Here is a 17938-nt window from a genome sequence, read left to right as displayed (position 1 = left end):
ATCCATGTTCAACGATGATTATTTTAACAAAACAATACTTTAACTAAACCCATCCAGATTGATTCCAACACAAATATATACTGTAAACCTCCACACTTGGACAAAATAGAGCACAATAAGACTAAGAATAAGAAAAAAATGTGTATGAAGGCATGGCGACATACCTCACTTGAAATCAGTAGCACTAAAACGGCTCATGATGTAAAAGTTGGGGAATAAAATCTTTTAGGATATTTCTACATGCCACGGTACATGAGGTGGGATATTTTCATAACATTATGGTGGAGAAGGTTGATGGCATTCCGCCATACTTAGAATGGCAGTGCATCCACCGACTCCACCTCTGGAAAGCAACACAGAGGGAGGAGAAAGAAAAAACAAAAAAAAACCTCCATGGTAATCGTTGAGCATCTGGAAAATGAATGAAAGGCATACAATACACTGCTCCCGCAATCTTTATGTTCCAGAAAAACATCTCTGACATAGCTTGAAATATCATAAACACCCCGATGAAATCCCATTCGTTGTTACTGGAGTGATGGCAGATGCCGCCTCCAGCACTTCATCGAAGATTCAAAGGAATGTTGTCCGAAAAAAATTTGGGAAAACAGAGATTCCACTTTAGTGGATATAAAGCCCCTCATACTTTCATGCTTTGTCTTTTATACATTGAGCCAGAAAATGGTCCGGGAAAAAAAGCATCTCATGCTGTACCATATATCATAATACCACCAATAATTCCTCATCCTTCCGAAGGTGATCATCAAATAATATCTTACACATTCCAAACCAGATTTGCCACAGATACAGTTAAGTCAGCAATGTAAATGATGAGTCCAATATTGAAACTCTATCCTTTAAACTACTTCCCTCGAGCTGAGCACTGAGTAGTGACGATGGAAAAAAAGCTGTCAGAAAGTAGGACAGTGAGGTGAGGGAGACTAGTTTGTAGACTTGCACTTCATCCTCTGTGTTCTTTGATCCTGTCCACGGTGGCTCAGCTTTACATGCACACCGGCTGGCCCAGACCCAGCGGTGGCCTATAAATATCCGCTATGTATCTTCTACAGCAACCAGTGAGAGTGAAAAATGTCGCCTTCCCACCCAGGTGCAAAAAATCACATTCGACCTTAATCTCCTTCTATGCGCGCAGTATTTTCAAACTGCATTTTGACTGCATCTTAAATCTATTTTAAAGTGTGTCTAATTTATGTTCCCCCCAAAAAATGAAATGCTGTATTAGACACATGTACTAAAACTACATTTTCACTTTATTCAGGATCCAGGGTGTTATTTTTCTGGGAAAAGCTCAAAATATCCATTCAAAACTAAAAAGCACTTTTGATTGGATGTTCTCTCTTCCCTGCAGCTTGAATGTTATGAACTCAGTCGGAGGCTTCCTTTCAACTCATATTGTATGTACAGCCAAAAACACGCACTCACATTCAGAGCGAGATGGAATGATGGATGCATGATAAATCTGCTCACCCACTTAACCATTTCACGTGAACACTGGTCTCATAAATGGTTGCCACGTGGAGTCGAATGCCAATAAAGTCGCACAAACTGCAGTTTGACCGAAAAGTTTGGGGAAAACCAGATCTAGCAGACACCATATGATGAGTCAGCATATCTCACACTTCATGTGTTTAGTTTTTCTTTGGATTTGTGTGGCTTATATGGAACACTGACAAAGTAAGACTCTACAAAGGGACTTTTTTTTTCTAACTCTACAGAAATCAGGCATCAGCCATGGTCTCATAACAGCTTGTGTTCAACATCAGCAATTCCACCATATGTGACTTGAGGATCAGGAGACATTCTAAAGTATGATACAACCCTTTGGGGTTTGAGAAATATATTCAGCTGACATTTTAATGAGCACACTACAACCACCAGGGTGAACTAACCTTTCGACTTGTCTTGCATTTTCAGCAAAAGAAAAAAAAGAAAAAATGTCTTGTCGTCAACCACCCCCACAAGACCCTCCTTCATGCCATCAGGTGGTAGTTGTCGCAGCTAAGACAGTCAATGTGATCAAACACGAGTCCGCAATCATCAAAGACATTTCCCTCTTCCACCCTGAAACAATCACAGGCAATTCGGAGCTGCAGCTGGTGGGCGAAGAGGCGGGGAGATCACTGGCCCTCAATTTTGCGTGCGTGCGTGTGTGTAATGTTTGCACATTTGTGCGTGCATTCACGCTTGAAGAAGGCCAACAGAAGTGTGACTCAAGTAGATGCAAACATCAGTAAACCAGGAGTCCATGAATTATCCACAGACCTTTTGAGCACAGCGACTTTAAAGCTTCTATCAAATTGTTCAAATTTCAATGCAAAATTTATAACGGTTGAGGGCGGGAAGCAGTGTGCACGCAGAAAATGGAAACCGCAACGAATCCAGCAAAAAAGCAGACTGTAATTTACTATTTACATTGTTTTAAGTAACTGATTTTTACTGTATTTAAATTAGAGCAAGTTTTAGTGGTATATAGTGGGAGGTTAAACACAGTAGTGGAATTCTTTATAGTGTAGCAATTTAGTTCAGCCATCTTTGTTTTTTGTTATATTTTACTATTTATTCGTCTGCCAAGATTCTTATCTGAAACGGGAGAAGAAAAGCAGCATGAAAATGACCAACAAGAAAACACATACTAATCACTATCACTGTACTAGAAATGCAACAGAGTTACACTGACAATAAATCACTTTGCTGACTTCAAAATGTCCTCTTGGCAATGTTTCCCCATTGTGAGCAAGACAAGTATGTTATTCGCCAAATCCTGCATGGCCAACATAAGCCGCGGAGGAAAATGTGTCAATGTAAATGCGGGCCACACAGTAGCTCAGGCAAAAGCTGCAAAGATATCGCCAAGGTATCCATGAACACAGATGACATATGATATGTGGTCACACAAAGTGTCTGGTTAGCGAACAGCTGAAGGGCAACGGGGGGAGGAAGGAGAGAGGAAGGGCGAGCTAGTCGGGGGGATGTATCGCTGCTTTAGTGGATTTTCACTGTTGAACATATCACTGATACCTGAGGGGAAAATAACTAATCAATAAACCACCATCTCCTGCTCCCCTTTCATTTTTGCCTTGCACTCCTTTTACACCCCCCCCCCCCCCCAGCCCCCACCCAAAAGAACACTCAACCTCAGCATGTTCATTCACCCTCTTCAAAATGCTGCCGAGTGTTGTAGAGTAAAGAAGATCCCACTCAGGCTGACATAAAAGTGTCATTACGCTTTTTTAAATGGTAAACTCTTTAAAGACATGAGTTCTACGTCCTTGTGCCGCTCAAGTGAGACAGAACCGGAATAAAAAGCTGATACAACACTCAAGTCTGATCGACTGCATCCATCACTAAACAAGATAAAGACTAAGGTTAAACCTAACAAACCTAACAAATGGGATTTGTGTCCTTTTATCCAACCAACACATGATTTCTATGAAATTTTGCAACCGTATACATTTGAATATGATAATGAATGAATGAATGAATGAATGAACTTCTACACCATGCCTCGGAAGTCACAATGCCCAATCATTGGGGAGCTATTTTTAGAACTGGCCTGCAGGCTTGCTCATGTGCTCATTGTGTCCCCTGCCCCAAAGTGTCAGTTGTATTTTGCCAATAAATTCTTTCCTAATGACTACACAATTCAGATTTTACAACCATATTTGTCAATTGATGAGATGGATAAATGACACAAGCAGAGATTGCCCCTGACAGATGCCAACTCACAGAAAATTTGTACAAAAGAGGCAGCGGTTTGACACAAAAAGTGTCACGTTATATCCTACTTCAGGTCAGTCAATGACATAATCTTTTCCAAGTACTTAGCAACTTGTCCATCATGTGACACATGGAAATGTCCGCTCAGCATTTTGAAAGCCGTTTAAAAACAAGCTGCAATGCAGAAATGAGACAGAGATAAGATCACTCTGGATTGTCAATCGTGTTACAAAGCAAGGGAATTCCAAAGCTTCCTTAAAGCCGGAATCAACCCAAACATTTTTTTTCTCAAGAATATGTTCCCAACAGGCCCACTAGTTGAAACACGGCATTCTGATTAATAGCGTTTGTGCAATATGAGATAAGCAGCAAAATCCACCCGTTTTTAGCCATCACCGGGGGCGGCCATTTTGTCGCTTCTGTCGACTGACAATGACATCACAACGACTCAGGGCTCAGGTAATGATCAATGAAAGCTAAACAATGTAGAACCCCAAAGTCCTAAACCCTTCATGTGTCTCCTGGACCGATCTGTAAACCAGATGTTGTCGCACTGAGTGCAAACAACCCCAGACAGATTTGATGCACATGACCATGTCTTGCTAGCACTGCAGCGTTCCGCAGCTTTGAATGAGTGTAGCCACCATCTAGCAGCTTTTAGTTCCGGTCTTATGTTTTCCCAGTTAATGGGTTCTAGTCCAGATTTGAAAGACACAGAAGGTCAGGAGGATCTGAACTTTACCAAAGTAAATTTCTCATACTGTTTCCGCTACTATATGAACACTACAACAAACACACTTGATATTTAATTCATAGGGAGCAAGGCAGCTATTTTTAAAACAAACAAAAAAACGCAGGTGAGTGGCAGCTTAGCCTATTCCCGCTGCTCCTTACTCCATTAGCTTCTGCAGAGCCAGCCAAGCGAGCATTACATTTGCCGGCTTGCTGTCTCATTTCAGACATGTAAAATTTACTCTGGGCAATGTGGGAGTCACTCAAGAGAGTCATCAAAATTGTTCTGCCTGAGCCAACTGGAATCACAGGAGAAAAAGGGAAATTAGGCCCTTTAACAAAAGCATTTGCATTTGAATCACGTATGTCACAAGAACGGATGTCGAAGCTCTCAAGCGTGTTCAGAGAGGAGATTTTTGAACATTTTTCTTTTGATACCTACAGTCGGGGGACAGTTTCTGAGAGCGTATTTGATGTCATTCGGGACTGACATTTATAATCGATTCATCAATTACTTGATCAAGAATCTGGTTGACTGTGTGGAGCTAATAATTAATCATATGAAATAACCTAGGCGAAATGGAGCACACTATTTGGCTGCAACCACCATAAGAGCTGTTCATTCTGGCTCAACTAATTTGCGGTTTAACAACATGGGAAGGCGAGCCACAGGGGTGTGGTTGGTGCCTTGCTCAAAGGCACCTTAGCAGACGAGCATTCCTGCAATAACTATTTGCCATTTTTACATATTTATCAGCAGCAGGAGTCAAAAACTAGAAAAATGACCCTCCCGCTCTAAAGGCCAACTCCTTACAGATGAGCTGCTACTGCCCTTCATCCTTATCATCAATGTCAACATCCATTCACTAAATAGTATAACTGTCTGATCAATCTTAATATCAATATATGAATTTATAAATTGTCCATATGTGCCCTGAGAGGCCAAATGTGAAGGGTTAGGTGAGGTAGGAGGGTATTTAATGTGCGTGTATATATATGTGTGTCTTGTTTAATGCCCTGAACCCCCACGCACAAATTCTAAAAAAGAAAAATCGAAACACTTCATAACATGTGCTGGCATCCAAGCCCAAAAATTTCTAATTGAACCTCCTGGGGCCATCCCAGGGTCAGCCGGAGGCTTGTCAGAGAACTGCAGACGCACTTAGAGCTTTCCAAGCAGAGAGTCAGCAACCTTATCAAAAGTAATGAACGCTTGTCCAGACTTTTTAACCCCCCTAAAGACAGCCTGCTGAGTCGGTTTCCCCCTAATGAGGGGAACTGAAATGCCATGTCAAGCTGCTGTTTACTTCAGATTTTGTTTGAGAAAATTGCAATAGGCCAATTGTTCCGGACAGGTTTTTAGTTAAAAGGGAAGAAGAATGTTAAAAATACAAAGCATTGTCAGAGCAACGTTTTAGCTTCGGAGAACCAATACTGCAAGAATGTATCTTTTGTTATCTGAAGTCTGATGAAAAATATATTTTGTTATTTTTCAGGCCAAAAAAAAACCTAAAAGTTTGACATATAGTGCGCACTTTTCATAGGCAGCACAGTTGTGCATGTGGTAAATGAATCTGCTTCACAATCAAAGGTGTGAATGTGAGAGTGAAGCCCAGGTTGTTCTCCACCTCTAGCCCGACATCAACCTGGATAGGCTCCGAAACTGAACAGGATTAGCAGTAAGAAATGGATGGACGTTTAGTTTCAGCTGCTGAAATGTCACTATGTGCATGCTGAGCTGAAATGAAACATCCTCGCTTCATTCTTAGCATACAAAGGACTATTAATACTCTCCTCCAAAGACGGTCAATAAACCTCCGATTCCCAAAAATCATTTACAAATACAATTGCAAAAAAACATAGCTAGCAGACAGAATTGTATTGTTAGCTAATCTTTTTTTTTTTTTTTCACCAAACCCTCAATGATATCCATGAAGTAGTCTTAGGAGTATTATAAGTCACTTATTGGTACTAGAAATGGAGCTGAGTTGCTTCACAAAAACAAAGACTTAATTCGCCAGTGTTGCAATGTTCTGATAAACCACTGTTTTATATTAGCTGTTGTATTTGATTTACTAACCCCTCCGATGGGTGTACAATCATAGTGACTATTCAGGAAGGGCTCCACTCGTTGCAATGCTCAAGAGTTTTTTTCTGTGTTCTTTTGACCGACAGATTTCATAACCCCTAGGCAAAGGCAAAACGGACAGATTTTTGTTGAGGCCTTGGGGAGCACAGACGCACAGAGGCTAAATACATGCCGCTTCTCCCAAACATTTGGACAAGCTACCATATGCTTCTGTCTCACTAAACATGCGTACCAGTCCCTTACCTTTCCAAAATCCCTGACGTCAAAAAGGTCAAAGGCCTCAAACAGCTCACTTTTCTTCATGCCGAATAAGTCGTTGCACGCCGCCAGAAAAGTCCTGATGTTCTTCAGGCAGAGGAACTACAATGGGAAGAGAAACATCATCTGTGTATGAGGAATTTGTACATGTATGATCTTATTCCAGAGAGGATGCTAGTGCAGTATAATACAAAAAAGGATGAGTTTTTCGACAAATGTTCACCATCAAGTGTAATCACAGTGACTTGTGAAATTGTACATTATAAATCGATTAATTATTAATTTTGTCTTTTTTTTTTTTTAATATTTACTTAGGTTGTAGGTGTACAGTATGACCTTTATTTTTCATCTAGTATTGTCAGTGAGTCTTTATTGAAGTGCTAACAGACAAAAGCTGGAATGAAATTGAAAAAACTATGAGGTTAAGTTCTGGTGTTAAGTAAGATTTCCCGAAACTTTTCTTTGTCCGTTTGACCGTTCTACGTCTTTATATGGAAAGCAGTGATGCAGACGGGGAGTGAAGAGGAAGGTGTCATCAGAGTGAAGTTAGCCAACAAGCGCTATTCTCTGGCTTGTGGCTGCTATCCTTCCTGTAATTGATACAGGATGGAACTGAGGAGCATGCTGATGAAAGAACTTTTTTTTTCAGGAAGTGATGTTTTTGCCACATCACACTATCCACCCACACTCATGGGACTAGATTAACCAGATGACCTCATGTGCAAATGTGCATTCCACATCAAATATAACATTGATGTGAACCGAATTGTGCATTGGGAGAGCACATCAAGAAATCAGAGTCATCAAATGTGTACTTGAACGCAGGATTTCATGAATTCAAATGTGAGAAATACCAAGAAATACTTCGCTGAAGTATTTGCAGAGTAAGGTTAACTCAAACAAGCACTACTGTGGTATTGCTCCTGCCATTGCTTTTCCCTTTAAAGTGTTACTTCTGTCTTAATTGTTGTCATTTATCCTCAAGGAAATAGCAGATATCAAGAATAAAAACTATGTGAAAACAATGTATTCATTGACATCTCAGAAAACAAAGCCGCACGACCTATTCGGTTATTCACAGCACACCTTCACTCATATACAAAGTATAATGAGATTTGACTAAATTGAGCGTAATATATGAAATACTCCCGATTGAATTACATTCTGAAGACATCTTCGCGAGAAAGAAAACAGACCCTTATCCAGCTCCTGATAAGATGCCCGAGTAGGAGCAGCTAGCTGAAAGTGAGGACTCTAACTGTATTATTGAATGTTTACGTTGGTACACATCAGTCTATTTTATCACGCAAGCACATCTTGTCCGCCTACAGTCTCTGGAGAGTCCCTCAGGAGTCAGTATATTATCTAAGGGAAGCAGCTTCACACAGCACATATGAAGCACAGTGTGTCAGGCCCGCTACAATGAGATGGGGACAGTTGAGGGGAAGCCAAAGAGGAACTTTTCCACAGGCCGCACTAATAAACCAAATGTAAGACAGCAAGAGTGCAGACACCTAGCAAGGCTTAAAAAATGAAATGACAGCTCCAATCTATTTCTGATTAGCGAAAAGGGGGAATGCAATTAAAATGGTCAAATAATGTTCGGCTAATGATGGCAGAAATAAACAGCACCGAGTAACATAGGAGCAAAATTACCGCGACAAAATGTGCACACATAAAAAAATGTTTCCATCAGGAAGAGGGTGTGCGCTTGAGCAAAGCAGCGATGAATACGACTGTATCATTCAATGAGTGCAGATTTGATTTAGAAAGTTAATCAAAAAATAAAATTCATCAACAGTACAGCTCTTGGGATCGGGAAAAATCGGTAAACAGGGCATCTTTGTTTGAACCGCAATTGCAGAGGTTAAAGATGGGGAGAAAGTGGTGGCTTACAAGAACAACATTATTAATGAAATTATTCTTACCAAGCTGATAGGAACGTTTCTGTTCTCCTACTCGATGAAAAAAATGAAGGCAATTTCAGGCAAAAATAAACCGCTGATTAAAAAAAACTTCCTTTGCAGAGGTAAATTAGGTCATTGGCATCAAAATGTTGCTGTTTGACTTTCAGCTTAGTCAATTTTAGTCAGGGGTCACCACAGCAAGTTAGTCACATGATGATGAACTGAAAAATGATTGGCTGAGATGACATTGCTTTAATTCTTTGAACTGTCCCTTTGATCATGAAAGAAATTTACAGTTACTGTTCTGAGCATCTTTGCTGGCCTTTTTTTTTTTTTTTCCAATTCTTGTTTATGGATGTAGCCGGACATACCTTGATGGAAACATGGCAATAATAAAGGCGATTGATTTCAGATACTATTTTTCCCTGCTAGAAAAAAGGGGAGCACAGCACACTTGGCTGGTGGTCATCACGTCTGCATTGCACTTGCGAGGTTCTGGTTTTGTGTGCAATTTGTATGTTCTTTTTGTAATTGCTGCTTTAGTTTCTCACCCGGTAATTGAGACAACACATGTATTACAAGGTCACAATATAAGAAAATATCTTATATAGTTAGTAACCAGTCACCGGATGCATATTCATTTGAACGCTTCAGGTACGCGTCATGCAGGTGCAACCCCAAAATCAGTCTACTGCGATCACGGAGCAAAATTACTGTCAGAAAACAGAATGAAGACATATGTCAGTATAACTGAATTTTATAATAAGACACACTTATTCACACTTATTCGAGGGGGGAAAAATACAACGTTTATAAATAACGAATAGTGTGTAAAGAGCTTTAAATCCCCCCCACTACATTTAATCATGAACCAACCATCTGGAATATCAAACAAAAAAAATAAGGCCTGAGAGTCAAGTCATCTTACTGCTGCTCTTTTTGACATGCGTCAGGCCGTGCTTTGTGTCCTCGATATGTATCCAGTTTCTGCTTATGTATTCCTTCATACAAGTCCAAGCGCCATAGCAACAAGCTGAAGCCTTTTTATGGCCCCTGTGCGCATTGTCGAGCGGAATGAAATCCAGTTTGGGTACGCTCGCTGCTCACTGCACGGCTAAAGGCTCGTCTCTCGTTGTACGGACCTTGACGAGCGCCAACAAATGGCCGTCACACAGATTGCGGAGGTAACGTTGTAGTTGTCAAAAACACTTCATTGGATACATTTCAGGTTGTATCTACACTATATCATATTGAGACATACTAATATTTTCATTTTATTTATATTAAATGGAGTTTACCCCAAATAAATAGAAACGCCTTTCATTTGTAAGCAAAACTGATGTGATAGTTCTAAAAAAAAAAAAACGGCCTTCTATAAGATAACTGTCACAGTTACATACATTGAATATGAGAAACTAGTGCAATTACACTAGCGCCCCTTGACTTATTTTTTAAGCAAGAGATGAGTATGTGACAAAAAGATGTGTAACTTTTTTTCTCTGCCACCACAAACGCTAATTTCAGCGTGGTCGTCTATTCTATTCTTTTTCTTCTTTTTTGTCAAAGGAAATCTGTGGAAAGAAATAAGGCTTGAGTACCGTCCATCCTATGCTCTTCTGCCTCTTTTTTTTTTAAGGGTGCCGAGCCGTATCTGATTTGTGACAGACAGTAGAAGCCACCAGATCGCAACGTCGACATGAAGCCTGTCTGTTGTCTAACCAGGAAATGAGAGGTGCCGCGCAAACGACGACACTGACGTCCGCGCAGTTTGGTTCACTGCAGCGACCCGAGCAACAGCAGGGCCATGACCCGACGTTACATTTGACTTTGTGTGCTTATGGTTTCTTATCAAAACAGCAACAATGGATGGAGTTGATACAGTGACCAAATCAAAGCTTTGAAACTTTGCTTACTAATTGAAGTCTTCCCGGTCCTTTTTCCAGCCAATTTCATGACACGAGTACATTTGGGGTCCACCTCCATATCACATCTTATCACATTTCCTTTGAGTAACTTCTGAGTTTTTTCCACTACCGCTGGCACGTCTGTCCTCACAGCCCTGCTTGTTGAGCATGGCATTACTAAGCCACATGCTTTTTCCATCCATCCATCCATCCATCCATTTTGTACTCCTCATCTTAGTGAAAGTGAGCTGGAGCCTATTCAAGTTGACTTTTGAGTAAGAAGCAAGGTACACCTTGGACTGATCACCAGTCAATTGCAGAGCTAAGTAACACAATTCTTTGTGATCCAAAATGAGGGATATCTTAGCATTAGGAGAAGCTTAAGACTGCGCTCTAACCGCGGTCCATTCCATTTGTTAATGCGATTCTAGATTCACAGAACTGAGAATCAATCATCCACTTCAATAGCATTATTTTTTTTTTTTTTAACAGCAGAGGGTCATTACCGCCTCCAAAATGTAAGCCATCCAAATGTTAAATCGATAGTAGGAACTAAAAGCCTGTTTCATCCCTCATCCACTTGTCGTAGCACTCCCTTACAACACAGATACAGAAAAGTGTCACATCTTTTTTCACTCACTTACATCAGCAAGCCGTTCAACCCATAACAGTATGTCATGATTACCAGCTGTAGTTTGACCAGATAATATATAATATACAATCCTCCATGCTTCCCAGTTTCTAAACGTAAAGACAATCAGGAGGCAAGACCCCAGTACACACGCACACACACTCTCTCTCTCTCGCTTCCCAGCATGCTACCTCCCCCCACATTGCCAATAAATATGTCTACAGCCATTTTCCATGAAATCCTAGTTTTAACCCCAGTGACCCCCCCGCATATACACAAAGCCTGAACGCCAACCCCCCACTAGTAGAGGGAATTGAATTACGGCTGCTGTGTGTGATATGAATCCTGTTTGCAACAAGAACGCATCTCTTGTCATTTCAGCTGATTTGCTTGTGAAAATGTGATGTGGAATTGAATGAGCTACATAAGATAGACCAAATATTCTCAGCGTGCAATTTTACTGTGCTGCAAACTACCGCCTAGATGGCAAAATAAATTGTGAAGTTGATTTGTAGAGGCTGGATTTTTGATACAGCTCTTGTATTAGCTTTTTATGCGATTGTACAGGTGTATCTAATGAAGTCTCCATTGAGTTTCAGAAGTCATCTTTTATTCCAAGTGGGAAGTCTTACACCATCCCTATCATTCTTCATTACACAAATAAGGGAATTCACACTTACAATATTGACAAGAGTCATCCATCACTTCGCATCGTACATAAATGTCCCCCATGGAGTCAGTCTGCTGAAATGCACGAAGCTTTGGCTGTATTCATGCCATTTATACAATTGGACTAGCCTAAGGTGTTGGTATCAGCAATGTGCACCTGACTAGGCTGCAGTTTTCCACCACAGTGAACCTGAGAGTAAAATAATACAGACACTGCTGCAGGACATGAGCATGAATATAAGTTTGGTTTCATCAAGTTTGCCTTCTGAATGTCATCCCTTTTTTTCTGAAAAAGGGGACCACAAACCGAAACCGCTATTATCACTGGATAATTTTCACTCATTTGAAATAAGAGCCTGTGACTATGCAAAAATAGCATTAATGACTACAGTGTTTAGCCAGTATTGATTTTCTTGAATGGTTATTCGTCAAATTCATGCCGTGTAACATAATATTCATTGCAGGCGCACTCACCACCTGAATATCTCCTAATAGAATTCCCGTCGTTTCCTATATTTCAATGTGCACTTGAGCAGTCTTTAGAGGTTGACCATAGCGCGGGATTGTTACCTTGGTGATGAAATGAAAATTTAGTACGCTGTGTGCAGCATACGCGCACCAGTGCGGTACCACACAATCTTGCCTTGGCTAATAACTATATGCAAGTCACTGTGCATATAGCAGCACAGGCGCATGCAGGGTATCGAGGTGACACTATGGAACAAACCAGTGTGACTGAACTAAGCTGTACTGGAATAGTAAACCGCGGTGCTTTGACTTGACATGGCATGCATGGCTGCAGTAACGTGCTGTTTGCATTCTTGTGCAATACTTTTGAATCAAAAGCCGTGCTAAAGCTCTACAACTGTAGAGTAACATCTCATTATATGTTTAGTTATTAATATATCCATTGCACTGGTGACTATTTAAAACATGTATGGTAGTTTTGTGGAATAGAAGACACCCATGCAAACTCATGGATTAACAACATAATAATCAGTTAATATGTAGCACTTCACAGGAAAATGTAATACAGTGAACCCGTTTATCACGTGGGATATATTCCAGAGCCAACTACAGTTAATGAAAATCTGTGATATAAAATAACCTTTTTTAAAATGTTTTACCCCTCCCACACTCACATTCACACCCATTGGCAGTTTCGAGACAGTCTTACAGTCTTAAATTAAGCTAATGTCTGAGTTTATGCTAATGTTAGCATGTGTTTATTTGGGGTTTTCTGAACATTTATACTTCAAACTTAATCCTAGACTTGTAAAAAATCTTAAAGAGGAAGTCAACCCTAAATATTCTATGCAGCCCCACTAGCTGAAACACAGCATTCTGATTAATATTACGTTTTAATATAGTCGATAGAAATGACAAAATGGCCGCCCCCTGAGAACATTTGGATTTTGCTGCTTAACTTATATTTCACAAACGTATTATTCATCAGAAAGCCATGTTTAGACTAGTGAAGGCACATAGAACATATTATTGTAAATACTTTTGGGGTGTTAACTTCCCCTTTAAATCTTTTGTGAAAAAACTATCTTCAGTTAATAAATCTTTTATAGTTTTTTTCCTTTTCCAATGAAAACTTCTACCTCCTAAATGCGATGCAAATGAGCTACATAGCTGCAAATTTTGACTCGTTTTCCTGCCCCCGTCTGACCTGACGTCTCTATCAGAAACTAAAGGAATAAAAACATTCATCTTCATCAAACATCTGCCGCTCATTTTCTAACGTTTGTCTGTGAAAGTGACTTGTGAGCATCGCGGGCTTTGAAGCCCACCATGTGCATTGCTCACTAGAAGTTTTCTCAGTCTTTGGCATCACAGATTTTGGGGTGTTGGTTTGATTAAAAATACATAGGGACCATTTATTATGTATAATGCTGTTCTCAAAGTGTACAAAAGTAAATCATGAGCTACAGTATTTTGTATTGCAGCTCACTCTGAGATACCTGCTGGGTATATACAGTGACATGAAAAAATATTCTGGCCCATTGATCTTTTTGACCTTTTGCCACATTTCAGGCTTCAAAGATAGATATCAAATTTGACTTTTTTTGTGCACGCCCCACTTTTTAGTTTTTTCCTTGAATTTTTTTTTTTTTTAAATATTGTGTGAATTTCGTTCCATTTTATGATTGTGTCCCATTCAGTGGTCATTCGTCACACACAAAAAAACAAATTTTATATCTTTCTTTGAAGCCTGAAATGTGGCAAAAGGGGGCCAAATAATTTGCATGTTTAAATGAAGTCATCATACCATCTTTTTTGTTGGTTAGGAATGTGTTGATGACATAATACACCTCTCTGTACCTTTCCTATTCTGTTTGATGCTCGTTAGAATTAGACGACGCTCTTGCTTGGGTGACGTCTACTTCTCGCTTTCACTTTCCAAAAATGAAGATCAAACCTTAGAAGGCGGCTCTGCACAGGCAAAGTACAATTGGTTATGTTTCTTTCTCTCTCTCTCTCTCTCTCAGTGTGATGAGAGTCGGCTTTTCTCTTCATTGTGTCTGACACGTCACTGCTTTGGGCTGAGCTTTATTGAGGGCATGTTTAGTTTCACTTCCTTCCTCTATTCTGTTTCCTGATTTTCTGGTCTGTGTGGGAGATGTGTTCAGCTGTTGTAAGAGTTGCGACAACGTTCTATAATCTTGTGGGTTTTTTGGACAAGAAGGCAACAGAAACCTCCCAAGCACAGGAATTGCAAAAAATACTTTGAGAAAAAGTTGAGACTTTCAGTTGGTTCATGACTTCCAATTAAACCAACCTGAGTTTCATGAATTTAGACTCTTAACTATTTCTGGTAAAAGTAAAATGCGGCAGCTAGCGTGGTTGTCTAGACATTATAATTGAACGAATACAGCTGTAAAACAATGATCAAAGACTGTCATTTTTTTCTGGAGGCCTTCGCTGTAAATTGGATTGACTCTGTTGTAAATGTTTATAGCATACCTTGTAAACAACATAATTTTACACATCCTTGCATACACAACATATGGCTCATCAATTCAGATGCATTTTCACCACAACATAAAGCAACTAATTTCCTGAGCGGGAAAACACATCCGAGCTACTTTATGTCATGATCTAATCGCTCTTTGCAAACAAGCAAGCGTGCTGATTCTTTATTGTTGTAGCATGGCTCCATTTGTCAGCAAACTCAAGCACATGCAAATCATTTACACACAAAAAAAAAAACGTTGCAGAATGAGAAGCAACTTATCCCAATGGCAAAATCAAAACCTCTAGAGCCTCTGATGTTTTAATTACGCAGCCAACACAAGCGCTGTTGGGACAAGCCCCTTCAGGGCTCTTTTGCATCCTTGGATATATGAGTCAAAATAGGGGGACCCAGACAGTCTCTTTGTAGGCCGGTATCATCACTGCCTTTGTCTTTCCATCTTAAAGGTCCCATGGGTACGACCGCAGTGGCGTCACATGTGTTGTTATTGGCCAATGACAAAATAGCAGCCAGGGGCCCCCATGAATTATGCGCAGAAAAAGGGAAATTCAACTCCACCCTCAATTATGTAAATGTAGCTTGGAGAGGAGGAGAGCTGACACTGATTTACAACTAAATAGTGATGACCAAAGTCAGGACTAGAGTAATATAATGCCAATGTGTGTATGAATTGCACTCTAGCGCAGTATATAAATATTCAAACTCTTAAGGAAGGCCAGATAAACTGTTACATGAAGTAACAAATAATGGCATTATGTATCCATGCACTTGCACTAAATAACATTTCCAGCCATGTTACCACACTAATGTCGCTCTACATGTGGCACCATTACTGTCTCCCAGTGTGAGTAAGCCATTCAAGCATGCATAAAACAAACTCTGCCTATAAATAACCCAATCATAGTCAGGTCATGCACTGTGCATAAATACGACAATTCAGTTCTTTTACAGCATTATGTCATGACTGCTACAAAACACTCATACTCACTCTCATTGATGTCTACCTCAGTAATTGGTACTATTAGCTTAACTTCTTGCAGTAAATGCTTCTCCCCTTACAACCTCAATCAAGTTTTGCCTGGGTAAAAAGATCCTTCAGTAGTTGTTTCCATCGCCATTGATGTCATTACAATTGCAAATGCTGATTTAAATTGTCCACTTGACCCGCTGGAGCTGACAAGCGGATACCCTGTTCGATTGTGAGAGACCTAACTGCGTATTATATTGACCCGGCCACTGTGCCATTGTGTTTGGAGAGCTTTTTCCAGGAAACAAGCTTAATACAACGCTCCATCCACGTGGCACTACATCAATACAAATGATATTTTCTATTTCAAATGGTTGTTACTGTGTCTAACAAAAGTAGCTCTGCAGGTTTCGTGGGTGGGTGTCACTGTGTGTGGTCACTGAATCCAAAACTCAATATCAATCTGGCCCGCTGTCCGGCTATTGAGGTAGATGCTATCTGACAAATAGGAACCATGTGGCCACAACTCTCAATCGTTCCAACTACTGTAGACAGTACATGGACATCTCTAACAGTGGCACTGATTTACTCGAACTCTTGGTTGTTGTGATCTTCGCAGTGCAGATAAGCATTGAATCTTTAATCGTTAAACCACAAACCAAAATTGTTTTCTTCATTAGGATTCGGCTAGCCAAAAAATACACATTGTTGGCCTCAAACCCTTAATGACTGTCACTTTGAATCTTGCAGAAAAAAAACAATCAAAATCAATATGCCTATACACTGACTGGGGAACAGGGTTAGGGTTAGGGTTAGGGTTAGGGTTAGGGTTAGGGTTAGGGTTAGGGTTATGGTGATGGTTCAAAGATGACCAAAGAGAAAAAAGAAAAAAACTATACCCTTTAACAAAGTTTTGGAATTATTATATGCGGCACCGAATTTGACTCACTCAATACGGAATTTAAAGTTTAACGCCAAAATAACAAGTACCAATAATGTGTGTCTCATAAAATTGTCAAATACCGATCAGGTGTTGTATGCATTTGTTTCGGCGATCATGCAGCAACCTGTCGCGCTCTTTGGTGGGTAAAATGTTGAATACTACGATAGGATGATCCGTTATTTCGGGAAATAGCGGAGGAGGTATACAGTACGTTACTCGTTATAACACACTCAAATTAGCCAAAGTTAAGATTTCCTTGAAGAAAATATCCAAATAGTTATGCCGAATTATCGAACTACTCTTTATACACTTGAGGATTGACGAATATGTTGTTATACGCCTGTTTGTTTGCTAAGAGGTTTAGGGGACCGTTAAAGTCGTCTCGCCGTTAAAGAAGTCTCGCGTTGACGCCACGATGCAGTTTGACAGCGTAGCAACGGACGCGATGGTTTGCTTATCTTACCTGTGACATTTGAGGTCGCAGGTTGATCTCCTTTAGGTTGATAGAGTGCGGCCTGAGGTTGTTGAGGAGGTGGCAAAGAAGCACTCCATCCCGGAGGGTTTGGGCCAAGTCGAATACCTGCGCCGTCTCCCACGTAACGCGATGGTTTGCTGGAAGCACCTTGCAGTTGATCAACCACAGCGCACACTGCCTCCAGTACTCCATCATTACTACAATCGCTTGAGCCGGACGAATTTCGGGTATTTGACAAGTGGACTAGCTCGGGTCGTGAGCTTTAGAGCGTGTCCATGTTCCAACACGATGCAAATGGAGCAGGACCACAGTCGCAGACAGATGGGCTGCAGTCGGTTTGAGGTTGACAGCCTTGTGTGCTCGTATGACTGGATGGAGTGCACCCACTCTCTCTCTATTTCTCCCTCCCTCGCTCTCTCTTCCCTCCCCCTCATCCTCTTCCGCTTGTCACTGCATTAAATTGCAGAAGACAGAACACACTCAGACTCCTGCCTGTTGTGTTAACTCTGTATTTGATGCTTCCCCCAATATTTGTGCAAAACATCAGCAATTAGAACAGTATTTCAATGGTGGAAGTAAGAAAGTACAAATACTTCATCACTGGTTACTGACTTGAGTTGGATTTGTGATTTTTTTTTAGGTGCC

General features: G+C 40.5%; 1 protein-coding gene across 3 annotated transcripts in view; it reads right to left on the bottom strand.

The window, feature by feature from the left end:
- vav3a (vav guanine nucleotide exchange factor 3a) overlaps positions 1–17649 on the bottom strand; it is a 54092-nt gene extending 36443 nt beyond the window's left edge. For 2 of the 3 annotated variants that reach the window (XM_086020856.1, XM_086020857.1), the window contains exons 1-2: positions 17282–17649; positions 6803–6919 (exon numbers count right to left, since the gene is read on the bottom strand). In XM_086020856.1, the coding sequence (XP_085876982.1) occupies positions 6803–6919; positions 17282–17488 (324 nt within the window). In that variant the 5' untranslated portion in view covers positions 17489–17649. Of the gene's footprint in view, positions 1–6802; positions 6920–8745; positions 8887–17281 lie in introns of those variants that run through there. The other variant, XM_086020858.1, reaches the window with a different exon arrangement.
- Positions 17650–17938: the final 289 nt, after the last annotated feature.

This window comes from Filicampus tigris, chromosome 21, assembly GCF_054856515.1.
Source record: "Filicampus tigris isolate MCC_2025a chromosome 21, RoL_Ftig_1.0, whole genome shotgun sequence".
Taxonomy (NCBI): Eukaryota; Metazoa; Chordata; class Actinopteri; order Syngnathiformes; family Syngnathidae; genus Filicampus; species Filicampus tigris.
The sequence above is the reverse complement of the archived record's forward strand: the minus strand, read 5'-3'. Positions and strand labels throughout refer to the sequence as shown.